The sequence below is a fragment of the Oreochromis niloticus genome, linkage group LG19 (assembly GCF_001858045.2).
Source record: "Oreochromis niloticus isolate F11D_XX linkage group LG19, O_niloticus_UMD_NMBU, whole genome shotgun sequence".
Lineage (NCBI taxonomy): Eukaryota > Metazoa > Chordata > Actinopteri > Cichliformes > Cichlidae > Oreochromis > Oreochromis niloticus.
In genome coordinates this window covers 3297098-3324284 of record NC_031983.2, presented here as the reverse complement: position 1 = coordinate 3324284, position 27187 = coordinate 3297098, and the positions used below count along the sequence as shown (strand labels likewise).

Sequence of the window (27187 nt, the reverse complement as noted above, 5' to 3'; positions counted from 1 at the left end):
GATGTGCTGTTTCGGTGCCACAGTTCCTCCAACATTCACAACTTCCTTCATCATAGTGTGCCTTTATAGCTGGGGTAATGAAAAAACGAGTAAAACTTTTCCAACAGAATTCCTTCCATACATGTGATTTTGTACTTTTCCAATGAAAGGAACAAATGTTCTGCCATTCCTCTTCTGTAATTACCTGACGACCTTCTTTCTCCCATCTTTCTTTTATATACTTTGTTGAATAATTGCTGAGTTCATGGAGACTGTTGTATATTTGTGAGATTACACCTTATAAGCATTTACAAAGAGTTGAATAAGTGGCCTCACGGTAGTAGATGCTTGGTTTTTGATGCTTCGGGTGTAGAAGTTTCTTAATTGCAGGTATCTATAGTGGTCTTGGTTTTCTAAATGGAACCTTTGCTTTAGGAGTTTGGAAACTCATGATTTCATCCTTCTTTACTATACCACACATCGATGTAATTCCTTTATCTATCCAGTTTTTAAAACTAGGGTCCATTTGATTTGGTGTAAATTCCGAATCGTATGCACACCATTTTAATATTTTTATTTCCTTCTCCAGCTTATTTTCCTTTACCACCATTTTCCAGACCCCTAGTGTGGCCTTTACCACGGGATTTCTTATTTTGGAAATGTAGTTCTGTAGATTTTTATCCGCTAGAACTGCCTGTATATGCATATTGGATATTGTTTTGCTTTCAATTTCCTTCCATGCTGCTTTATATGAGGGATCACACCAATGCAACACGGCCCTAATCATTGCTGAGGTATAGTATTTTTTTAAGCATGGGAGGCCCCAGCCGCCTTTCACTTTAGGCAGTTGCAATGTTTTGTATCTTATTCTGGGTCGTCTCCCTTGCCATATAAACCTAGAAATTGTTTTGTCCCATTCAGTAAAGTCTTTTTGATTAATCTGGAGTGGGAGAGTCTGAAACAGATATAGAAATCTTGGTAATACATTAATTTTGATGGTTTCTATTCTAGAGCTTATGCTCAGACATGGGATATGATTCCATTTTGTAAGATCCTCTTTGACCCTTTGATATAGATGGTTATAGTTTTTGTCAAATAATCTACTTATATCTTTAGTAAGTGTTACCCCCAAATATTTAATTGAGTCTGTGGTCCATTTCAATGGGTATGTTTGTTTGAGCTTTTCGGATGGACTATAATTGTAGGGGAGAGCTTCAGTTTTATTTAGATTCAGTTTGTATCCTGTCATTGGGCCCATGTTTTTAAGACAATTCATTGCCTCCGGCAAGGCCTCCTCGGGTGTTTTTAGGAATAAGAGTACATCATCGGCATAGCATGCTATTTTATGTTCCACATCATTTATTGTAATACCTACGATTTTTCTGTTTTGCCTAATATGTTGGGCAAATGGTTCCTGAAAAATAGCAAAGAGAAGAGGAGACCAGGCACAGCCTTGTCTCATACCCCTCTCCAATGTTAAAGATTGAGTTAGGTGGCCATTGATCCTAAGCGTTGCAGATGGATTATCATATAGTGCCCTTATATTATTTATTATTAGTTCATCAAAACCAAATTTATGCAAAACTCTATATAGGTATTGCCAGCAAACAGAGTCAAATGCCTTTTCAGCGTCAAGACTGATAAGCCTGCTCTGTATGTTGTTGTATATGGTTCATTATATGTAAAGTGCGTCTTGTGTTATCCTGGGTTTGATGTTTATGTATAAAACCAGCCTGATCATTATGTATGAGGTTAGGGAGTATTTTTTCCATTCGTTTGGCCATTATGGATGTATAGATACAGTAATCTACGTTAAGTACAGAAATTGGCCTGTATGACCCACATTCGTTCTTGTCCTTGGCCTCCTTTGGTATGAGAGATATAATTGCTTCTTTCCAGGTGGGTAGGATTTGTGCCTTTTCAAGTGCCCAACTGCATGTTTTTCTCAGTATAGGAATGAGATCCTCTTTAAATGCTTTGTAAAATTGGTGAACCAGTCACTTCCTGGCGATTTGTTAGATTTCAAATTTCTTATGGCATTTTCCAGTTCCTTTACTGTTATTTCAGAAACTAGTTTTTTTATTTTGGGTGTCACTCATGGTAGGTAAATTGAGCGCTTCAAGAAATGTGTCTATTTGATCATCTCCGACATCCATAGTTTTAGAAAAGAGTTGTTTATAGAAAGTTACAAAAATTGATTGAATCTTGTCCTGCTTGCTTTCAAGTGTGTTTTTCTGAGGGTCTCTTATTTTGTATATTGTATTGTCTGCTTGGCGTTTCTTAAGTTTCCATGCCAGCAGTTTTGTGAATTTAGGGCCATTTTCATAATATCTTTGTCTAGAGAATAGCATCTTCTTTTTGATTTCCCGAGTGTACATTAAATTAATTTCGTTTCTTAATTTTTTAATTCGTTCTAATGTAGCTGGAGTTCGGTTTTGTGCATGGCTGTTTTCTAACTGTTTCAGTTGTTTTTGAGAATCCTGTAGTTTTTCCTGGTAAAGTTTCTTTTTCCTTAAGGCAGCTGCAATGATTTTTCCTCTTATCACAGCCTTTGCTGCGTCCCACAGTATTGGTGGGGACACCTCTCCATTATCATTTTCTTTCATATACAGTTGGATTCTATTACTCATTTCTTTCCTAAAATTGGCATCATTAAGTAGGCTGGGGTTAAATCTCCATAATGTATCTCTTTTGTTTCCCTCCAGGTCAACTACAATATGTATTGGAGCATGGTCGCTAAGATCTATTGTTCCAATGTCTGAGTCAGTAATTCTTGAGCTGTCTCTGCTATAAACAAGAAAATAATCTATTTTAGTATATGATAGGTGAGATGAAGAAAAGTAGGTATATCTTCTTGTATTGGGGAACATTTCCCTCCATATGTCAATCAAACCCATATCCTTCATCAACTCTTTCACTTTTTTACTAATTGTTTTGTTGGAGCTTGTTTGTTTTGATTAGAGATGGCACGATACCACTTTTTTATGTCCGATACCGATACCGATATCATAAATTTGGATATCTGCCGATACCGATATGAATCCGATATAGTGTGTTTTTTAATCAATAAAACTGTTTTTTAATATATTGCTGCATTTTGTATAAGTTCATACTCAAGTTTAAATAAACAACAACACTAAAGCTATTCTGTTATACCTGTATGTAAAAAATACACTGCGCCCAAAATATTTCATAGCTCAGCAATACTGATCAATCTAATAAACTTAAACCTACTCCATCCTCCCTATTCTGGTATTTTAAAGAGTACTTAGCAGAAATATTAAGCAACCTAATTAATAGGGTTGCAAACTCCCAGCAAAAAAAAAAAAAAAAATAGGGAACCACCCCCCACCCTCCACCTCATGATGCTTAATCGATGTAATCAACTTTAATTAATGCAGGGTGAAAAAAATGCTCAGAAATAAACTATTTTTCAAGAATTAAATAGATTCAACATCTTTCTTCAACAGAATTGCAGAATTCACAGATGGTACTTTCCCAAAGGAAAAAGTACTATAGCTTACTAGGGTATATTAGACTTAACAGTTACTATATACAGTAATGGACTTCTATACATTTTACATCAGATTAAAACTTTGGGTGTAAGATTCAGATAATTATTTATTAAAAGCGAGATATTTTAAATGAGAATAAGAAAGAAAAGTATGTCTCTGTGCCCCGTTTTCCCTGTTCATGCCCTATCGGCCCCCCTGGCTAAACTTTGCTAGATCCGCCCCTGCACAGTTACCGGCCGTCAGCTACGTAGAAAAGGATCCTGGTCTAGAAAGTAATATTAAATAAATTCTAACAACAGCTTATCAAGCTTAAATGTGCTGCTGTTGTTCAGCCGCTGGTTTCCTCTTTCTGGTGCAAAGTGGGCCAAAAACAAAGAAGAGAGACGGACTCGCGACAGAAAAGCCGATCAGCTGATCATTAAGCAGTTTCATGAAATAGCGGCAGGAGAGGGAGAGAGAGAGTAGAGGCAGTCGCTCCATATATCGGTTGTTAAGCTTAACATGGGAATGCTTTACAAACATTCAGAGATGAACTTACACACTTGCTTTACTTCTCTCTGGGATAACTTCCTCAGAGATGAAATGCTGGTTTGGTAGCGAGGCTACAAATACACACAGCCGCTCTATCACTTCATGCATACTGCTCCGACGTGCTACGGTTATGAGTCGAGTTACGCCGTGTCGCAAGTTTTGTGAGGTGCTTTTTTGATATTTAATGGATCGGGTTACATTTTTTATTTCTCGCCGATATCTGATCCAGTAATTTAGGTCAGTATCAGACCGATACCGATACGTAATATCGGATCGGTCCATCTCTAGTTTTGATATATCAAGTTTTGGGGTTAAATGTGTGTTCAGATCACCTCCACAGACCAGGAATCCTTTAGACTGAATAACCATCAACTCTATTATCTTCTTGTAAAAAGAGAAAGTGCTGCCAGGTGGAATATATACACTGATTAGGGTGAAGAGAGAGCCTTCTATCATTCCCCTAACCAGAATATATCTACCCTCCTCATCCTTTTCCTCATACATTTTTTCAAAAGAGACCCTGTTAGATATCAAAATTGCAACTCCCCTCTTGTGCTTTGATTTATATGATGAGAAAAAAACCTTATGTTCTGTGTCATCTAAGTGCGTCTCCTGTAAATATTCAATATCAGCCTTCTCCTTTTTCATCTTGGATAAAATCTTAGATCGTTTGATAGGATTAAGTATTGCATTAACATTGAAGGAAAAAAATTTTAATCTTTCATGTACCATATCTATCAAAAAACAGTGACTCTGCTACATTCAGCCTCTCTGGAAATAGTGCCCTAATAACTAAGGAAAGATAACTTTGAAGAATAAAAAAAAAATTCTTTAGGGTAACATATTTTTGCCAAACAGTGGTTTCCAAAATAGGGATGTTTATAATCAGTCCCTTTGACATGCCAGATGAATTGTCTGGCATTGGAGGGAAGTCCCCTCTGCACTTTTGCAAAGGAAGGGCCCTCCATGGTGTTTTAGTCCATTGAAAAAAAGTGTTCATGTTAGTATGAAAGGAAAAAAAAAAAAAGGAAAGAGAGAAAGTCCTCCGAGATAAGTTTTTTTTTTTTCTACTCAAAAGAAGGGAGCAGAGAAGAGAAACCTTTTGATCGTCTTATATTACTTTAGCGAGATCGGGGGGGAGACGAAGGGGGAAACAGATCCATACCTTTTTCCTGCAGCCTCCTTTTCTAATAATATTTTGTTTTTACTGAGGAGATTTCCTTCTGAAGACCTGAAACTTGTCTCTAATAGCTGCCACCCTGGGTCGTGTTGTCTCCCTTTCTCCCGCAGTGTCCCATGCTTGCTGAATCAGCTGTTCCATATGATCCACTGGGGGGGGGTGACTCTGACTGGGAAACCGCGGTCCTTCAGATCTTTTGTGGCCTCTTCGGCTGAGTGATAAAGCCTTGTCCCCTCTTCGTAGAAAACCCGAAGCCTGGCCGGATACGGTGTCTGGAAGTGAATTTTCTTCTCCTTCAGCACCCGCTTCACTTCGTTGTATTCTTTTCGTTTATTCAGTATCGCTGTTGGATAATCATGGTCAAAATAAATCCTCCGATTTTTTATCATTATGTCCTTAATCCATGCTTTACGTAGAATATCCTCTTTTGTTTTGTAATGGTGAAATTTGATCACAATCGATCTGGGTCGCTCAGAGGTGGTAGGTTTGGAGGTAAGCACTCTGTGTGCCCTTTCAATGTGTAGCTCAGTGCCCAATGGGATGTCCAGGTTTTCTCTGATAAGTTTCTCCACAAAATTTATCATCGAATCTCCCTCTTCATTTTCTGGGACATTATATATCCTTAAATTATCTCTCCTGGCTCTCCCCACCTGGTCCCTGAGTTTCTCATTGTGTTGAGCTTGAGTTTTGAGCACATATTTCAACACCTGTTCCAGTGTTTGAACTCTGGTTTCTGCTGCTTCAATGCGGTTTTCCACCTCATCGATTCTCCTGTTAGTCTTATGAATTTCGACTTTTATGTCTTCCAGCTGAGTGCTGTTCTCTTTTCGGAATTCTTGAATTTCTTGCAGAATTATCTCCATATTTACCCTAGTGGGTTCACTGGGTGTCTGCCTCGTGTTGTCCTTAGCACAGTTATCGCCCAGCAGACTCCGTAAATCATCATCCTTTTCTTACTTTTTTCCCATGTTTCCATTGCAATCCTGCTTTTGGAGTGTCTTTACCATCGAACAGGTTTTAAATCTCAATTTGCAGGATATATTGCTTTCTTTATCGGAGGACTGGTGTCTCTATGTGGCCATCTTGACAGAACCGGAACCGGAAACCATCCGATATTGTACAATTCTAGGCATTCCAGGATCCATGTGTGGGCCATCGAGTCATAAGCCTTCTTGTAATCAATCCAGGCAGTGCACAGGTTGGTCAGCCTAGTCTTCCAGTCTCAGGCGACTGCTCCATCTATCAGTAGCTGGTGTTTGACTCCTCTGTTATTTCAATTCCTTTCTGTGCACTGCTCATGTATTGAGCAGTGTGTGTTCAACTTAGCTGCTATGATGCCTGACAGGAGCAATCATGTGGTACTGAGGCAGGTTATTGGCCGGTAGTTGGATGGGACAGATTCCTTCTGGGGGTCCTTGGGGATCAGGACTGTCCGGCCTTCGGTTAGCCATTTTAGGTGTTTCTCATTGACTAGCAGCTGGGTCATCTGTACTGCCAGGCGCTCATGGAGTCCAGTCAGCTTCTTCAGCCAGTAGGCGTGAACCATGTCAGGGCCTAGCGGAGAACCTTTAGAGACCCTTGGATATCTGTCACTGTGATGATTACTGGACCCTGTTCAGTGAGGTAGCTGTGGTCTGCTCTTAGATCCACTAGCCACTGAGCATTGACATTATGGGTTGCATCCTTCTCCCATATGCTCTTCCAGTATTGCTCCATCTCCAGCCTTGGTGTTGCTGTTGTCATGCTGGTCCATGCCACTGAGAGTACACCTTGCATTGTTCTGTGGAGAACAGCTGGTTTATTCTCCTGCTTCTATTTCTCTGGTATACAGTGGCTTGCAAAAGTATTCGGCCCCCTTGAACTTTCCCACATTTTGTCACATTACAGCCACAAACATGAATCAATTTTATTGGAATTCCACGTGAAAGACCAATACAAAGTGGTGTACACATGAGAAGTGGAACGAAAATCATACATGATTTCAAACATTTTTTACAAATAAATAACTGCAAAGTGGGGTGTGCGTAATTATTCAGCCCCCTGAGTCAATACTTTGTAGAACCACCTTTTGCTGCAATTACAGCTGCCAGTCTTTTAGGGTATGTCTCTACCAGCGTTGCACATCTAGAGACTGAAATCCTTGCCCATTCTTCTTTGCAAAACAGCTCCAGCTCAGTCAGATTAGATGGACAGCGTTTGTGAACAGCAGTTTTCAGACCTTGCCACAGATTCTCGATTGGATTTAGATCTGGACTTTGACTGGGCCATTCTAACACATGGATATGTTTTGTTTTAAACCATTCCATTGTTGCCCTGGCTTTATGTTTAGGGTCGTTGTCCTGCTGGACGCTGAACCTCCGCCCCAGTCTCAAGTCTTTTGCAGACTCCAAGAGGTTTTCTTCCAAGATTGCTGTGTATTTGGCTCCATCCATCTTCCCATCAACTCTGACCAGCTTCCCTGTCCCTGCTGAAGAGAAGCACCCCAGAGCATGATGCTGCCACCACCATATTTGACAGTGGGGATGGTGTGTTCAGAGTGATGTGCAGTGTTAGATTTGTATTGTGATTGTCATTTATGCTTAGAAATATTTACTCATATATGCTTAGAAGTATATAATCATTTGTAGATTGAAAGAATGTCTCATCCTAGGAGGTCTGTAACAACTCTGTGTAGCATGAAGAGGGGAGTGTGTTCACTCCTCTTCAGAGTGTTCTGGCATAGATCACACGTCTCCTAGGAGAGGTCGTATCTTCTCTTGCTGATATATGGTATAGCAAACACACGTATATCTGTTTGAGTGTAAGAGCCTTTTGTTCAGATATACCGCTAGACTCCTGGCACCAGCTTTGGGGAGTCTTCCTGGGGTTACATCTTGACCCCATACACACACACACACACACACACACACACACACACACACACAGGGTATTCTTTGTTCACATGCATACCTATATAAGATGTCATATGTTAATGAACCTATGCATATTCATGTAACCACAATAAAAGGAGTGCTTTGGGGAACCTGGCTGAGAGTCTGACGGAGGTCAAGTGGGTGGAACGACACTTGGCTCCAGGCAGGTCTCCCTCATGCATGAGTACTACAAAGAACTTTGCCTACCTGTGTCTTGTTTTTGCTGTGTAGCAAATTGTCCTGAACGTTCCAGCGAATAGGTTTATGCTACAAACCTATCATTAATTGGTCCTTCGAGAGCCGGATCCTTGGAATTGACATTCACCGAGGGGAAAAAGAGACACACCGAAAGACGTCAGCCAGGACTTATAGAGGTCCTGCAGCAAAGACCCGAGACGTGAGAATTCGTCATCGGGCCGGTGGATTAGCCGTCTGTTTTTCTCCTCGATGGATGACGATTGACAGGATCTGACGGGACTGATGCTGCACGCAATAAGCAACACCAAGTAAGTTCAAAGAGAACGACTAAGAGATTACTGTAGCTGCGCGGGTTCACGCGAGCACGGTCACGCGGCTTGCACGCGGACCTTAGCCGTGCGGTTAGACGCAGGCTTATAAAAAAAGAGAGCGACGGCTCCTTAATTGAGTGCGGCCGCGCGGGTTGACGCGGGCCTAAGCCGTGCGGGGTCACGCAGGCTGGGGAAAATTATAGGCCTATTTTGTGTTGTTGTTGTTGTTGTTGTGTGAATGACTGCGGAGCAGGCGCGGTCTGTGACACGGTTGTTGTTGTTATCATGGGTTCCCGAGCAAGTAAGACTGCCTCACAGGGAGACGACACATTCATGCAAGAATTTACTCCCGGCAGTGCGAGGTATTTATATGCTCATAACTGTAATCACCGTAAACCAGTCGTTGGAGAATGTCAAATGTTAGAAGTTGTCAGAAAACACAGCAGCCTTGAAGAGCGTGCAGAGAAGGCCAGCCCACATCAGCAGCAGTTAAGCTATGCTCTGGTGAATGGCTTTCACCCACCCATTGGTGATTTCATTAAGAAACAAAATGTTAATCGTAACTCTGACATGCTTTATACCGAGTATGTATAAACTGTGCCCACCATGTGCAGGAAGTCATTAAAAATAACAAAAAGAAGTCACAAAACTCTGCAGTCGCCGCTTCCCTAGCAGATAAAATCATTTTCCAGGGACAGACTGGAAGAGGGCTGAATAGGGGCAGAAAAAAGAGAGGTGAAGGCCCGTGGGGATTTAGGTGGGAACGCGACAGAAAGAAGGAGAAATGCTATGCATGTAGAGAAAGGGGTCACTATGCTAGAGAGTGTCCTAAGCGCAAGCCTGAGTAACCCCACCTGTAATAAATGATTAGTACCCATCAAAACTGCCAATACACACACATGTTTAGATTATTTTTTTTAGCTTGCCCTGATCAACAACAGCCGTGCTCCAGACCACAGATTTGATTGAGGTGGATAAGTGTTAAAAGTAATCTGCATTAAGCTTAAGGTTGCTCAAATACAGTACAATGACATATGAGATGAAGTAAAATAGGCAAATATTTTAACTAATGAAGTGCATAGAGGCACTTGACCTGTTTGAAAACTGTCATCCTAATATGAGCCATTGTTGAGATATAGAGCACACCTATGAAAACAACTATAATGCTGAACCCTGTGTGAAACAGCTGAAAACTACATGATGGAGAAGCTGAGTTGAATATGAAAATGTAAGTCTTTGCCACTGTGGGCAAAGCACGCAACCACTGTGTGAGGTTGTGTTGCTGTCTCTTCTGAGCTGATGAGCAAGCTACACATTATCAGATCGGGAGCTGGCTGAGAACTCATCAAAGAGAGAGAAACAGAACTATGATAACTCGAGTATGTAGCGTATCCGTGAGTTCAGCTTCTTCTTTCAGATGCGCAGCAGTTTTCCTGGATCTTGATTCATGTGTGTAGAGTGTTCATAGCATCAGCATCATGTTTTTGTTTATTTGTTTTGTTGGGTTGAAAAATAATTAAATAAACTTGTGATCATACCTATGGATCACCATGGCACATATCATCAGCCATATGATTTATTTATGCAGATGAAAAAAGTGAGTGTGAATGTGCCTGACGTCGCAGTGTGTGTGTGCGCTGTGTAAAAGTAATTATCTCCAATTGTGAGAGCGGTGATTCTGCAGGTCACCAGCTAGTGTAAAGAAAAAAAGAGTAAAAAAGAGACAGAATCTACATTGTAGATGAAAAATCATAGGAAAAAGGTTTTGTGTTTATTAGCCAAGAACAACTACAATCTCATTTTCTGCTTTTAAGAAAGGAGAGTTCTGTGTGTTGGTTAAGCAGTGATAATAATAATGAAAATGTCTTAGTTTTGTCACTTTCAGATTAAAGCAGACCTGGACCAATTTTCCACATGCAGCAGTTGGAAGAAAGTTATAGTTTAACATCATTGGAAACGTTCAGGCCAAGTTTCTGGCTAACTTATTTACAGCTCCATGTGTCCCTCAACCTCACAATCAAGCTCTCACTCCTCCCTGAAGACAAGGAATGCAGTTCCAAAGAGCAATAACATGGCAGATACAGAGACAGCAGCAAGTCCTGAGCAAAGAGACCCAGCAAGCAGCAGCAGTGTGGACAAACAGCAGTGGAGAAGAAGAGCAAACCATCATCCTGATTGGATGAATGGCACTGCGTTTCCAACAAGCTGCAACTTCACTGTGCATGTGAAAAGGACTTTTGAGGAGAACTGAGGAGACTGTTGGAGGTTGACATTTGCCACTTTCGGAGTAAAATGGCAAGAAGAGACAGTGGAACAGGACAAAGCTGAAGAAGAACTGCCGGCTATTGGACTGTTGAAGTGGGAGAGGACAACAGAGTGAGAGCAGTAGGTGAGAACACAGAGAGTGCTGTTGTTTAATGTGGGAAATCAAAATTTGGGTTAGCAAACCTGGGGAAAAGAAAACTGACTGTTTAAGTAGGAAAATTGTGAAGGAATCTGAACCACTGCAAAAAGAAACATATACAAAATCACACACACAAGCAGAATATGCATTAACCCTACTAACACAAACACAAGAGAGCCCATGAAGAGTAGACAGCATCTTAAGCATGTGAGTCTGTTTATCATCTTGTCCAAATCACTTAGTGTGATGAGAAGTGATGCAAAGACCAGTGGACTCATAGCACATTAGTTAGAAAAAAAATGATGACCAATTAATAGCAGAGAAGTGTGTAGGAAAGGCAGCTTTAAGAACATGCCCTGCTGGAGATGCAGCTCCACAGACATCGATTAAACCTGCCTAATAACACAAACACACATGCAATGAAAATCAGCTTGTTATCTCTCATCAGTGCTAAAATAGTGTAAATTTAACAGACACTTGTTATCAAATGCTGAATTTATCCAATGCTGACAATTAACTAACTATGTTGCAGGACAACAGTTTAATTTTTGTGGGAAAAAAAGATTCTGGTTTGACCAACCAGTGATGAGACAATAAATTTAGTTGTTAATATAGTAAATTGGGAGATGCTTTCTGCCTGATTGATGCAGCACAAGTAATTTACCGTATGAGGGAAATTCTATTTTTGTGATAATATTTTGAACATGCATTTCTGTTGTCCTGTCAACTTGGTGGGTTAATAGCTGATATGCAAATTAGTTGATGGTTCTTAGATTAATGAAAGGTGATTGAATTCTAGCACAAGTGAATGGGATGTGTTAGAGTGGAGACTCTAAAACACTGAGTTTCCTGTTGTGATGTGCGAGTGAATCCTGCACCCAGATACACAACTCTGAATACATGAGAACAAACTTCTTTTGTGAAATGCATGACAACATGTCACATGTTTTATGATGAGGGGGAAAAAGGAAAACTAAATAAAATTTGTGGCCTAAATGAGTAAAAAGTACAGTCCTGGGGATTAAAATTCATAGCTAATGAGACATGAGGCTTATGTTGTGTGTTGTGCGGCTGATGGTTGGTTTTGAATTAATCTAGCTGATGATTTTTTCTTTTGTTGTGAAATTGAGCCTGCCAATTAGTATGATGGTATGATAAGTCATGCTAATGGTATGATTTACCCTCCTGAGATGAGGAGCGTGTGTCATGACTGAACGAGGCCTTTTTATTTTGATACTTTCACAGTGCACTGAAAGTTTTGTTTGATGATCTCTGTTTGAGCAGATCTGCACGATTAGAAGAGAAGCGCTATACGACATGTCGAGAAAATTGTTGCAAGTGAGTTTCTCCAAAAGATTACAATGGGCTCTGGAGAAAGCCACTTATATGGGACAATTAGAAAATAGGTCCCTACCCAAAAAAGGATTAAGCGAGATAATCCAATATAGAGTTCTTCTTTTCTTTTTGAAATGACGTCATTTTGCTGAGAAGTGGAAATGAAAATGCGACGATAATTTCCACTATTAGCAAAGAAAGAATGAATGAATGCATGAATGAATGAGTGAGTGAGAGAAAATAAAACTGACTGACTGGTAAAAGCGGACAGAAGCTGACAGACTGACTGACATCACTGTGCGAAGTTAACCCCCACCTGACAAAGGTGCAGATGAATCTATGTGTGTTTCTTTTGACAGGAGCAGAAAGATGACAACAACATCGAGGTTGCGTGACGATTTAACTTTTTAAATGCCACTCTCTGTGTCTGTGCATCTATCAGGGGTGTTATTCACTACCTTGTGTTGCTCACAGAGGTAACTGTGAGAAAGTGTGTATACACCTGCGCAGCGCTAACTTTTCTACAGCATTACAGTTCTTCATGTGATTTGATCATGTGATTTATACCAGGACAGCTGGTTGATGTTTTTCTACTACAGGATTTCTGGGTTTATGTGTGAAGAAAACTGTGTTTACAGGTTATGAGTGGTGATGCTGCTACACTGTGTTGTAGGGGAAATGTTAAAGGTTACTTTGACGATGTGAATAACATGTGAGACATTTCCTGTGTTGAAACTAGTGTCACTTCTTTCCACAGCTATGGATGGCTAACTTTATGGTCTTTTTATAGCACCTCTGGAACCTGTCAACTTGTGCCTGACCTCCAGGATTGTCCATGTGTGTTGCTAATGTTTGTTTGTCTAAGAGTGCATGTAGAGGATTCAGCAGAGACGGACAAGTAACATGAGAAAGCAAATAAGAGATGCAGTGTTTGTGGAATAGTTTGATATGGGGCTCATTAGCTGGCCACTACTGAGCTCCTAGTGTTAAATACATGGAGTGACTTTGCTTAAGGGAAGTCACCGATTACATTAATGCTAACTGAGTACATGAGATGATCCATGTCTGAGGCAAATTATGGCAATGATTGTAGTTTACTGATTTGAGAAAACCTGCACATGATACTTGTCCTGTTGATGCTGAATGCTTTATTACTCTAATGATACAATTGTTTATAAGTGTGAAGGTTGATTTTACTTCCAGGTCTTGTTTTCCAGGCCATGATGGTGTATATGCAGGCTCCTGGCAGAGCTAGGTTTTCAAAACACACTAACAGCTTTTATTGCAGGGTTATAGGTCCGGGGTGGTGCTGCTCCAGAGGAGGAGATGCCCTGATGTTGCCTGGGACATGATCTGGCTAACCTTTTTCTTTCAGACAGGAATCTACGTTTGATGAGTTGACTCATGGGAGTGTCCATGCGTCAAGAGGAGGGGTCCAGAATTACAGAGTTAGATGAAACTATGTTTTCTATGTTTTCTAAACTATGTTTTCTATGTTTTCTAAACTATGTTTTTGTGATTTTTGTGTGATTAACAGTTAGTCAACAGGTATTAAACTTATGCAAGTGGTGCATCTGTGTTCAGATGAGGCTTTGATGGTCCATAAATGAAGCTCACTGAACTAAAGAATGTGGTTTGATGATGATTGACATGCTTTCCAAGTAGGAGTTTTTCCTCCTAGCAAAGAAATACAGGTGCAGCAGTCAGAGTGTTGCTGAAAGGAATCTCCTGAGAAATCTTCAGAGGCCCAGTGAGAAGCAACCCATTCCAGGCATAGCGGACAGTCCGGGCAGTGGTTGAGGTCAAAGGTCGAGCTGGTTGGGGCCCATGAGATCAGATTCCACAGCCACAGCAAGGACCACGAAGCTGCGTTGGAATGAGAGCTGTGCCAAGGGGGCTTTCCAGAGGCCAACAGAGGAGATTGTGGACAACAGACGGGCACCTGAAGGATGAGGGGAGCGTGCCAAGCTCCATCGACAACGCGGGCGGAGTTCGAGGATGGCATCATGATTCTGTGAGAAGCACAGGAGCCAGAAGCTATGGTGGTGATGACAGCAGTTTCCTATGAATATCACCTAATGCTGTGTCACTGTACTGTGCATACGATGACAATCTGAAGACTGCTGGGATCATAACAGCAGTAAGATAACTGGATCCAACACCCTTTCCACAGAGGGTTTTCCTGCAGAGGATGGACAATGGAGGAGTCATAAATATCCCCCACAGGACAGAGGCCTGAAGTGAGGTGATGGGGGTAGGTAGAGGCCATAAAACTAGAGTGCTGAAGAGGTCTGCAGCTTTCAAGATAGCTGAGACCCATGTTGACAAACAACAAACTCAACTGGTATGTTTGAATGTCTATTCTACATACATTTGGACTCTGGTCCTATGAATAGTGATGGAAACAACTGGAAGACACATTTATGACGCCCTGCAGAACTTAAACCACTCTGCAGAGAGACGTGCGATTTACATGTCTTGCGGAGGAGCACCACCAAGCTGGAGTGTTTTTGAAAATGTTAATTTCTCTTTTGACCATTAACAATTCATTTGTTTGCTTGTAGGATGCAGGTTAGCATTGAATGAGATTAATGAGAACTTGGATAACTGCTAATATATTTGTCAAACTGTGTACGTTTACACATGCTGAGTGTAAAAATGGTTGCATTGACACTGTCAGGCATGAGGTGATCATAACTGGGTACTTTTCTAGCATAATTGCCAAAAGGGGGGAAATGTTAGATTTGTATTGTGATTGTCATTTATGCTTAGAAATATTTACTCATATATGCTTAGAAGTATATAATCATTTGTAGATTGAAAGAATGTCTCATCCTAGGAGGTCTGTAACAACTCTGTGTAGCATGAAGAGGGGAGTGTGTTCACTCCTCTTCAGAGTGTTCTGGCATAGATCACACGTCTCCTAGGAGAGGTCGTATCTTCTCTTGCTGATATATGGTATAGCAAACATACGTATATCTGTTTGAGTGTAAGAGCCTTTTGTTCAGATGTACCGCTAGACTCCTGGCACCAGCTTTGGGGAGTCTTCCTGGGGTTACATCTTGACCCCATACACACACACACACACACACACACACACACACACACACAGGGTATTCTTTGTTCACATGCATACCTATATAAGATGTCATATGTTAATGAACCTATGCATATTCATGTAACCACAATAAAAGGAGTGCTTTGGGGAACCTGGCTGAGAGTCTGACGGAGGTCAAGTGGGTGGAACGACACTTGGCTCCAGGCAGGTCTCCCTCATGCATGAGTACTACAAAGAACTTTGCCTACTTGTGTCTTGTTTTTGCTGTGTAGCAAATTGTCCTGAACGTTCCAGCGAATAGGTTTATGCTACAAACCTATCATGCAGTGTTAGTTTTCCGCCACACATAGTGTTTTGCATTTTGGCCAAAAGGTTCCATTTTGGTCTCATCTGACCAGAGCACCTTCTTCCACATGTTTGCTGTGTCCCCCACATGGCTTGTGGCAAACTGCAAACGGGACTTCTTATGGTTTTCTGTTAACAATGGCTTTCTTCTTGCCACTCTTCCATAAAGGCCAACTTTGTGCAGTGCACGACTAATAGTTGTCCTATGGACAGATTCCCCCACCTGAGCTGCAGATCTCTGCAGCTCGTCCAGAGTCACCATGGGCCTCTTGGCTGCATTTCTGATCAGCGCTCTCCTTGTTCGGCCTGTGAGTTTAGGTGGACGGCCTTGTCTTGGTAGGTTTACAGTTGTGCCATACTCCTTCCATTTCTGAATGATGGCTTGAACAGTGCTCCGTGGGATGTTCAAGGCTTGGGAAATCTTTTTGTAGCCTAAGCCTGCTTTAAATTTCTCAGTAACTTTATCCCTGACCTGTCTGGTGTCTAAATCCAATCGAGAATCTGTGGCACGATCTGAAAACTGCTGTTCACAAACGCTGTCCATCTAATCTGACTGAGCTGGAGCTGTTTTGCAAAGAAGAATGGGCAAGAATTTCAGTCGCTAGATGTGCAAAGCTGGTAGAGACATACCCTAAAAGACTGGCAGCTGTAATTGCAGCAAAAGGTGCAAAAGGTGGTTCTACAAAGTATTGACTCAGGGGGCTGAATAATTACGCACACCCCACTTTGCAGTTATTTATTTGTAAAAAATGTTTGGAATCATGTATGATTTTCTCACGTGATTTTCTCACTTCTCACGTGTACACCACTTTGTATTGGTCTTTCACGTGGAATTCCAATAAAATTGATTCATGTTTGTGGCTGTAATGTGACAAAATGTGGAAAAGTTCAAGGGGGCCGAATACTTTTGCAAGCCACTGTACCTCTTCAAGCACCTGGCTTAAAGGCTATGAGTCTTTGCTTGGCAGTTTCCAAGGCCTCAGGTATAGACCGCATGCTGTACTTCTTAGGCACCTTCTACATCACACCTTTCTGTAACTTCGATAGTTGGCTAACTTCTCTCCATGCTACTTTGATCTCACACAGACACACACAAACACACACACCTGAGATAAGAGCTTGAGAAGCTCTGGAGGGTGAAGGCAACAGTGGTCCCAGTGGTAATTGAAGCGTTCGGGGCAGTGACCCCCAAGCTGGCGAGTGACTACAGCAGGTCCCAGGAACAGTGTCCGAGATGTCTGTCCAGAGGAGTGCAGTCCTAGGAACAGCAAAGATGCTGCACAGGACCCTCGAGGTCCCAGGCCTCTTATAGAGGACCCGAGCTTGAAGGATAAAGACTACCCCCAAGGTGAGTGAGGACTTCTTTTTTGCACTCTGTTAAGGTCCTCACTAACTAATAGAATCTACTCACCTCTATGGACAGCCCACATTATGCAAAATGCAGAACCACCAATCTCGTCAAAGGGTTTCTTGCGTGTGATGACCTCCCACAGGATAATCCCCCAGCTGAACACATCACACTTTTCACTGTAGTTACTGCCTGAAGAATATAAACCAAAACCATATTTAAAAGAATCTGAAAGTCATAGCCCGCAAAATACAGGTTAAAAGTGATGGTCAGTAGGTAGTTCACAGTAACAAACTTGTGCAGTTGTACTAAATAAGTTTATATATCCCTGGTGTCATAGTTAATTAATTGACACCAAGTGTAGTCCTTATTCAACACCTGCCAACACTCTGATCTTTCCTGGGTTTCTCATACATTTTAAAACCACTACTCTTTGGCTTCCCGGCTTAATTTCTCCTGGTAAGATCAACAGACAATACATTGGACTTCATTGCTCGGTCAACTATGGGACCTTATATAGATAGGTGGGTGCCTTTCTAAATCACATCCAATCAACTGAATTTTTCACAATTGGACACCAATAATACTGGAGAAACATCTGACAAATGATCAGTGGAAACAGGATACACCTGATAAAGAATTTCACGGTAACTTTTTCCACATTGGGTTTTTGGGATATTCTTTGTAGAATTTTAAGATGAAAAATTAATTTAATCCGTTTAGGAATAAGGCTTACAAAATTTGGGACAAGAGAAGTGCAGCAAATACTTCATTAAAAAAATTAATTTATTAAATTAAATGAAATTAAATTTTTGTGTGTTCATCTTATCTTTTGTTGCTGATTCCTTTAGAGTATCTGCCTCCATCTGCCTCTACTGTCACACCAATCTTCTACCTGTCTGCCTTCAATACATCTCTGAATTTTCTTTGTAGTCTGCCTCTTTTCCTCCATCCTGGCAGCTCCATAATCAAGATTTGAACATCCTTAATGAGGTATATAACAACATGAGACCAGCATGAGATCATGAGTCTAAGATTGAAGAGGTGGGTTTTGAGCAGATCAACACTGGTTTACCTTCCAGAAGTTATTTCTACACAGCTTGTGGAGGGAAAGTATGAAGCTGCTCTTAGTAAGATTAAAGATGCTGTCTGTGAAGGTTCTCAGTCATCCAGGTCATTGTAGTCTAAGGAGCTTGGAAAGAAAAGCGTCTGGACTTTTTAAGTGACTTGAAGACGTTTCACCTCTCATCCGAGAAGCTTCTTCAGTTCTAAGGTCAAATGGTGGAGAGTCCCAGATTTAAACCTTGTGGGAGTGTTCCCCTAAGAGGGACAAAAGGACCCCTAATGATCTTCTACCTAATCACATGGGCCAAGGTGTGAAAACGGGTGTAGGTTACAATCAGCCAAGGTTTCGGGTGAGCTCATTGCGAAACCTAGCCCCACCCTATCATATGATTTCCCGAAGTCAGATGGCCCAGGGTGTGAGTGGACGTTAAGGCATCTGGGAAGGGATCTCAAAACTGGATTATAGATGGCAGACAGTTGGTGTCGTAAGCCACCGCCTCTGTTCAAAGATGGTCGCTCACAGTGGAAATAAATGGCCTCTTTTACTCCTCTTTCAAACCATCTGTCTTCTCTGTCCAAAATGTGAACATTGGCATCCTCGAAAGAGTGACCTTTGTCAGATCGACTGCTGAGTCTTTTCCCGTGGAGGTGACTCTTCTATGTTGTGCCATGCGTTTGTGAAGTGGCTGTTTGGTCATTAAAGATGCTGATAAATCAGTGAAGAACAACAATACCATGACAGCTAAAGTCTGGATCAGTGCTGCCACAGAGGTATATCATTTGTCACTTTATAGGGTTAGGTTTATTATTGCCTCAGAAAAACGTCACATGAAGGACACAATGGGCCAACCATTGCTGCTTGGATTGAGAAGACTGTGGAAATTTCTTTGATTTCTCTGAGCAAAATTGTGGTTGCTGTCCATGACAATGGCTCCAATGTAGTGGTGACAGCAAATACCTTGCAGGAAAAACATGGGTGGATGTCTTACTTGTAAATACATTTCTATTTCTATCCTTAATCACTCTAACCTGCTGCACATCCTTTCCAGCTTGAGCTCTCTGCCTAAACAATCGATACAAGTTCTTTTCTCCCTCCTTAGTGTCCAGCATCTCAAACAATTCACTATAAGCCTTTTCCACCTCTCTCTGGCAGTATACTTAGCCTCCCAGTACTCCTGTTTACTTTCATCTTTTGTGTGTTCATTTAAGGAACACATGAGGGTTAAAGCCTTATATAAAGCGCCTTGAGGCGACTGTTGTTGTGATTTGGCGCTATATAAATAAAATCTAATTGAATTGAATTAAAAATACCCGATTTTCTTGGATTATACAAGGTATATGTATAAACAGGTATATGTTTAAATAAATAATTGATTCTTGGCAAGACCATCATTTTTATTGAAGCGACCCTTCCCATGAGTGATATAGGTAGAGATTTCCATCTAGCCAGATCGTCAAATAGAAAAATCATAGTGTTATCAACAATATCAACAATAATGTCAGCGACACAAATCTAGGTACTCATTGTGACAAACAAAGATTTAATTAATATCTATTGTTCATGGCTGACCTTCAAATACTTCTGGTGCCATCCAGGCTGCACTTCCTTTATTATTGGTCATGTAGGTCTGAATATCACAAGCTGTTCCAAAGTCGCATATCTTCAGCACAGTACCACGAGCCACAAGCAGTAGACTGGAACAGTACAGACAGGGGTTTAAGACCTTCAAAAAATGTTAATCTAAAATGTATATTCTGGTATATGTCATCAAAACTGATAAAAATAATATCATCAATATGATATCACTTAGAAGAAAAGTTAGATGATTATGCTCTGTGGAGCGTGAATGTGTGCATGACATTTCATGGCAATCTAACAGTCTTACAGTCTTCTGTTCCTTCAATTGGTATTACAAATGTCAGCTTCAAGATGCCAAATTTCAGGAAATAAATCAATAAATGATCATGGCAAAATAAATATGTGGGCAAAATTTCATGACAATCTATCCCATAGTTACTATACTATGTTGGTCAGCAGCAACAGACCGATCAGCAGGTAACAGCAAGAGCGATTAATACTTTAGTTAAATCATAACAGAAATACTTTTTAAACCCGTGGGGGGGAAAAAAAAAAAAAAAAACCACATGTTCCAAAATGCCACCACAAAGGTTTTGAGTGTTCTTAAATCTCTGCACTGTTTATCATTATCTGTATCATTGAGAATCTTACTTTGGTGGTTTGAGGTCCCTATGAATTAAAGCCTTTGGCTTCATAGCATGTAGATAGGCAACTCCCTGGGCACACTGCAGACACCAGCTCATTGCATGGGATGCTGTATAGTAGGGCTGTGGCTCTGCACCATGCAGAACTTTGAGTGAGAAGCAGAGATGAAAAGAAATAATGATTATATCAATAAGCACAATAATGTGACACTGTCATTTTTCTGCTATTTCAAATGCATTGAAATTAATCAGTAATGAGAGTGAATGGTACGGTATGGTAGCTTCCAGACTTATTTGACAATTAACTACTTACATTGTTGTAACATTGTGCTTTACTAAATAATTAAACAGTTTTTTAAATATACTAAAATATCCCACGAATATTCAGACACTGTTAGAACCAGCATAATTGGAATATCGTACATTTGTCAATAATCGTTAAGATGCTTCTGCAACCGCATTCAAAGATACCTGTGTCTATTTGAATTCAATGAAGACGATGAGGAAAGCCATACAGCTTTCTGTAAAGTCTCAAACAGCTTTCACTGATGTTATATTTTATTATATATGTTGTTATGTTATATGTTATGCAAGATAAAACCAAGCCATGACACTAAGAGAGCTGTAGGATTCTAAACTTTGGACTGTATCAAGGCACAGATCTGGGAAAGGATACCAAAAATGTTTTTGCAGCACTGAAGGTGTCCCGGAGCATAGTAGCCTCTATTATCTTAAAATGGAATAAGTCTGAAACCCAATCTAGCTTGTCAGTCTAGTTTCTAGATCTTGTTACCCAGCCAAACTAGACAATAATTAGGAATGACCAGTCATGGTCAAACAAGTAACCCAATGGTTCCTATAAATGAGAGACAAAAGAAAGGTCAAACAAGCTAAGAGAATCATTGATAAGAAAACCTTGTATGTTTTGAATACTTTATGTAACAGGGCAATTCAGACTTTTAATTTTAACATATAAACATGCCAAATGGTAAATGGACTGGTTCTTATAGAGCACTTTTCTACGCTATCTGAACACTCAGGGTGCTTTATGACATCCATTTTTGTCTTAGGTAGTACACTGTGAAGATTAACAAAGAAGATATGGAAAAATTGAAAGGGTCTGAAAACCTTTTGAACTAATGGTAGGACGTTTTTTTATTAGCTATACTAGGAAAAGCTATGCAGTGGAGAAAAAAAAAACTATAACATGTTTCAGTAACTACCTCCTTAACTTCTCTTTAAAAAAAAAAACAACTCTTGGTTCAGACACAGTAGGACTTACGGTTATATAAAGATCCACATTCTGCATACTCCATGACCAGACAGACCTGAGGGAATAAAAAGAAAAATCACATATCCTACAGATAAATGCATCAAAATCTTGAAGATCAAAATACCTCTAAACCTATCACTGCTTCTTCACATCCAGACAAGATAAAAAGATAATGGGAAAACTTTTTTCTTTTTTTAAATTCACTAAACTTTTATTGTTGCAAATGTTGAGTGTTATATACTCACTGGATTGTCACAGAAGCCATAGAGTTTAACAATGTTGGGATGATTCACTCGGGAGAGCTGGCGGAGCTGTGCATAGACAAAAGCAGCACAGGTGTAAAGGACATCCACATTTTAAAGAAGAAGCAGTCGGAGAGTGCAAACCTCCCCCAAGGCAGCTCACTCTCTGGGCACGGTTTAATTTAAGGGAATAGTATTCTATTTTATATATATTAATTTTGTTTTTGCAAAAGAACATTAAATAAGGGCAAAATTAGAGATGTTTACTTTAATTACTCTAACAGTATGTGGGAGCAGCTAATCCATAATAGATACTGATTTGTAAAAAAAAACTGGACATGAAAATTATATAATATTATACTACAGTATATTTCTAACCATTAACCAACTGCATATTTGGATGCATACTATGATGGGAAATTTAGAATCCTCAAATATCATTACCATTTCGTAAATGTTGCCAATACAAACAAAGGTGTTAGAATTTGAATATTAAAAGACATTTTATGAAAGCTACTACACGAGTCTAATGGAAACTGTAATTACTGAGTCAGTTTCACAGCTTCTCATTGGAGTGTTAGGGGCCCAGGGCACTGGCCACTTTGTGTGATGCTGGTGATGGCCTCACTACTCAGATGCATTCATCCTCACTTTCACAATGGTCAGAGGGCCCGGTGGCGCCAGTGTCCGGCAGCCTCGCCTCTGTCAGTGCGCCCCAGGGTGGCTGTGGCTACAATGTAGCTTGCCATTGCCAGTGTGTGAATATGTGTGTGAATGGTTGGATGACTGGATGTGTAAAGTGCTTTGGGGTCCTTAGGGACTAAGTAAAAGCGCTATACAAATACAGGCCATTACAATGCAGGTACCTATTCTTCTGAATAATATGTGTCATGGCTCAGACAAATCCAGTCCAGCACTGATACAGGTGGAGAAGAAGTCAAAACTGGAAGCAAAGAAATTGCTGAGTTTTTTTTTCCCCAAAAGTCTCATCTTTTCAAACTGTTGCAACATTTCCTTCTGTATAATCTTCTGAGCTGCAGCATTGATGTATCATTAAAATGGCAGTAAAAAAAAGACATGATTATAAACTTGAGTATTCAATATGGCTGCCGCAGTAGCGACACAATGTGCTAGGTTACAAAAATTGAGAGTGTACGACTTCCATCATAGTAAGCACACAGGCTCAAGCACAACAAGGAAAGCACTCAGACACCATCAGTTTACTCTCAGGCAAGTCATATGCTAAGCAATATAATCAGACTTGGTCAAGTGGCCAGGAGCAGATTCGGCATAATAGGAAGCTACCACATAAACATAATGCCAAGCTCCAAGAACCTACAGTGTACCAAAGAGGAGGATACCTGCCCGGACTTGCATATTTGGACAGTGCTTGTGATGTAAATCCTAAAATGGACAAACTACCTTATAGTAGTTGAATTATTCAATCATTCAAGTAAAAACAGGGCTGGCATTTACTCCTTTCTCTTATTACTCCCATTTTGTCTAACCTGTTTTATTAGACCAGACATGGTCAGATCTGCTTCTGGAATATTTGTGAAAAAATGGCTTGTGTCTTCCATTTTCCGAAAGGTTGGCAGCTGACAGACTCCCAGCAGAACCTCAGTTAACTGACAAAGGCCTTGATTTTTTGGATGCTGGAAAAAAACAACAACTCTGAAAGTTGGAGATCTTTTGACCAAAGACGAAACTCTTCCAAGCACTGACCAACACGTAGAAGGAGGAACTGTTAGGCCAATTTTAGACATTGTAATCCTCCTTTCTGGGGAAATTTGAAGTAAAAAAAAAAAAAAAAAAAAAAAAAAAAAATTTTAATTGTAGTTTCTATAGTGGCATAACAGAATCACACCAAACACAGAGTATACTGTCTTTCTTAGAAATTAACAGATTTCAGTGCACATGTTATTGACACCAGAGTGAATGGGCCTGATGGTGAAGGACAGTCATGGCAGGCCTCCTGGCAGTCCTATAACATAGGAGACTGGCTGTGTGCAGTCTGTTCCGGATTGTCCGGGTAGAGACCGTTTGGCCAAAGTGCCGTGCAAACCTTGACTGCAAACCTGTAGAAGACTGCCTATGGCTCCTAAGTCCAGGGCAAGAAAATAGTCTTACTGTGGTGTTATCTTCTTGAAACACCCACTTCACCGCTTGTCTTTGGCATCTCCCATTATACGGCACTTGACCTTCAATTTAAGAGATGGTAGTAGGGTTCACTCCAAATTATGCTGCAATTTGGTTCTGCAGAACAAGAGTTTGAAGTTGCCCTATGGCGCAGGCCCTATTCAGATCAGTTAAATGTGGAATGTTTAGAGCAGACAAAACTGACCGCTGTAGCTGGGTCTGTGTGCACAGCTGCTGGTGCCCATCAGACACCTGATTAGCAAGAGTCAATAGCAGAATATGCTATTTAGCATTGTCAGAGAAGATTTGGCAAGTATTTCGAGGGTGTTTTCATTTACTCTACTCTGCTATTCAACAAACAAATGCATCTTCCTTAAAAATGTGGTGCCATTTAGGGGACACAAGGACCCGACATGGACACACTGTGTTTTTATTTACTGTGTTCACTTTGATCAGATTGTGTGTGCAGCTTTTGAGTTGTCTAGCTCTCAGCGCAACCTACTGATAAAGGAAAAGAGTGATTAGCTGATCATCTCCAGCTGCCCTACCAGCCTCCCTGGCAATGCCCCCTGAACCCACTGCACCACAACAGGCTTCTTCCTGCAGCACGCCAAATAATAAATACTCGTAAAGAAAATAGCCATTACAGCTTTTATCTATATGATTTTTGTGCAGCGTTCAAAACACTCGATTCCAGTACCCAGCTATAAACGTCACACAAGTGGAATTCCCTCATTTATATTATGAGTGTCGGGTCAAAGTATTGGATACACAAATACACAACATAGCATACCACGCTCCAACAACAGATATGTGGACAAGCTGAACAACACATCCCTGTATGAGCTTAATAGTGCACTTCAGAGACATCGAATACTGAGACATTGGATGTTTGGAGACAGGCTAGTTTCCCGACTACCATACAGGAACAGAAATGATAGCCGGCGCTATGGGTTCATCTAGTGTGTACCAGTACTGACAGGTATTTATGTTTCTCAGTCCACTGGATTAAAATGGGAGACACAGTGCTTAGTCTACTATATGTCATGGCATTGGTTAATTGTGGACCTTCACTGATGATAGCTTCCTTTCTCCACTTATCCACGTGCTTAGTATGAATATATTAAGAGTTGACTGAACTGACTGAACTGACTCTGATCAGCTGTTTTGGAATTGAAAACCCAGGAGTTTGCATTTTCTAACATTCATACTTCAATGAATGTGTTGGAGAGAAACTTGGGTTTAGCTGTCATGCAGGTGGGAGCAGACAGAGCTAGAACCACCAGCCTTCTGATTAGTGGGTGACATGCTCTACCTCCTGAGCCACAGCCTGGAGGTAGAGCAGGTAGGTAGTCTGTGCTGGCAGTACATTCACAATGAGTGGAGCTTTCCAGCCAAATGTGGTATTTTAGTGTCATGTTAGTGTTAAATCTACTTGTCCACACTTTATTTGCTTAACTGCCTATGAAAAGTTATTTTTCCTATTACATTAAGGTATGTGACACTGTACAACAGCTGGGCAGAAACAACGATATTTACAGTACCTCAACAAGGAAAGCATTCCGTTCATTGTCACTCTCAATGGTCTTGATTGCTACATCCTTTCCTTTCCACACAGCTTTGAAGACAACCCCAAAAGTCCCTCTGCCAACAGCCTGAAGACAAAGAACGGAAAATTAACAGCTCCAACTCAGGGGACAATGCAGGCCTGGGAGATTACTCTGTTATGGGTAAACATGTTATTTTCCCTTAATACCAAAAGCGGGACTACAGTAACATTTACTTTAAAAATACATTTTATTGTATATAATAATATCGTACAAAATAGCTAAACTGGGAATCACTAGTTCACATATTATGAATAACTCTGTCCTTTAAAAACCGGGGCCTTGTTATGATTACTAGGTTTATTCAGTAGTCAACAGTGTCATGTTTTATATCTTGTTAAAGACTCTCGCTGTATTTCGCAGTTAAGAATAGTACCCCTCAAAGCGAACAAAAAGATTAGACTTCCTTTGTCCATTAGAGTCTAACCGAGCCTTACTCACAGACAAAAACGTAGCTGATCCAGACTCAGCCACTGATCTCTAGCACCGCTGAGCTAACATTAGTTTCAATATATATCTTTAAATTACCGCTTCTACTTGGATATCTGCATACTCGATGTCCTCAAACATACACCCAGCTAGAGTCTCCACCATCGTGGCAGAGAGCCGACACTCCTCGAAGCGAGCCGACGACGCTGGACTTACAAGCCGAGGTTTATCGTGTTTTTATCAGAAAACAAAAACCTTGGTGGAGTCCTGCCGAACTGCCTCTCTCATCTGTTGCTCTGAATTCAGGAAGTAGACACCAACAGCTCGCGCAGTGGCTAGATACGTCTGTGATATGCGCGCTGGTGAACGCTGCACAGCACTCAGTGCCTAAATACAAGAAGTAAAACAGCGTAACGGACAAATTAAATCGTAATGGAACTGTTTTACAAACACAGTTTATCTCTATGTGAAGCCTTGTGGTATAAATTATTTGTTTAAACCAATGCCAAATCAATCAAGCTGTTAGTGATTCGCAGTCTTGAATGTTGCTTTTGTTTTGTTTTTGTCTGCACAAGAACCTCCACCAGGGGCGACAGACCACATGTGCCATGGTTTGTACAGTTTGTCTTCCCAGACAGCACGCTCCATCGTTGACCATGCCGCTATAAAGGAGCGTAGTTAGTACGACACAGGTAGAGTGCATAACAGCGCGACGTCACGCTGAATTCGTTGATAAAAGGTTAGGCTGGAGATAGAGAAGAAAGGGAGAGATGTGATGGAAGCGAGGAGACAGGCGCCGGGAGTCGCCACTGATGGATCTGTCATCATTTTACAGTGGCATTCATGTCTCACAAAAAATACAATATTTGGAATGCAGGTAGTAGTGGAAAAGATCAAATTATATCATATTTTATAAGGATGCTATGTGTTTCCATTCATATTTGTTGGAGAGGTTATGAGCAGATCAGTCTACTCTTCATTTTATCAGAAACATGCAATTGATCACAGCTTGAATTTTAGTTTTACGCAACATAAGTAAGCTTTCAGATAAATGTGGTGGTGCTAGTAATCAGAGCAAAGGGTGACTATTTTG

At 40.7% G+C, this 27187-nt stretch overlaps 1 protein-coding gene across 1 annotated transcript in view; it reads right to left on the bottom strand.

The window, feature by feature from the left end:
* Positions 1 to 26403, bottom strand: part of LOC100699877 (mitogen-activated protein kinase kinase kinase 7) — a 44536-nt gene extending 18133 nt beyond the window's left edge. The window contains exons 1-7 of the mRNA XM_003458158.5: positions 26194 to 26403; positions 25603 to 25713; positions 21923 to 21988; positions 21687 to 21732; positions 20412 to 20550; positions 19752 to 19876; positions 17180 to 17308 (exon numbers count right to left, since the gene is read on the bottom strand). Coding sequence (XP_003458206.1) covers positions 17180 to 17308; positions 19752 to 19876; positions 20412 to 20550; positions 21687 to 21732; positions 21923 to 21988; positions 25603 to 25713; positions 26194 to 26259 — 682 coding nt within the window. The 5' untranslated portion in view covers positions 26260 to 26403. The remainder of the gene's footprint in view (positions 1 to 17179; positions 17309 to 19751; positions 19877 to 20411; positions 20551 to 21686; positions 21733 to 21922; positions 21989 to 25602; positions 25714 to 26193) is intronic.
* Positions 26404 to 27187: the final 784 nt, after the last annotated feature.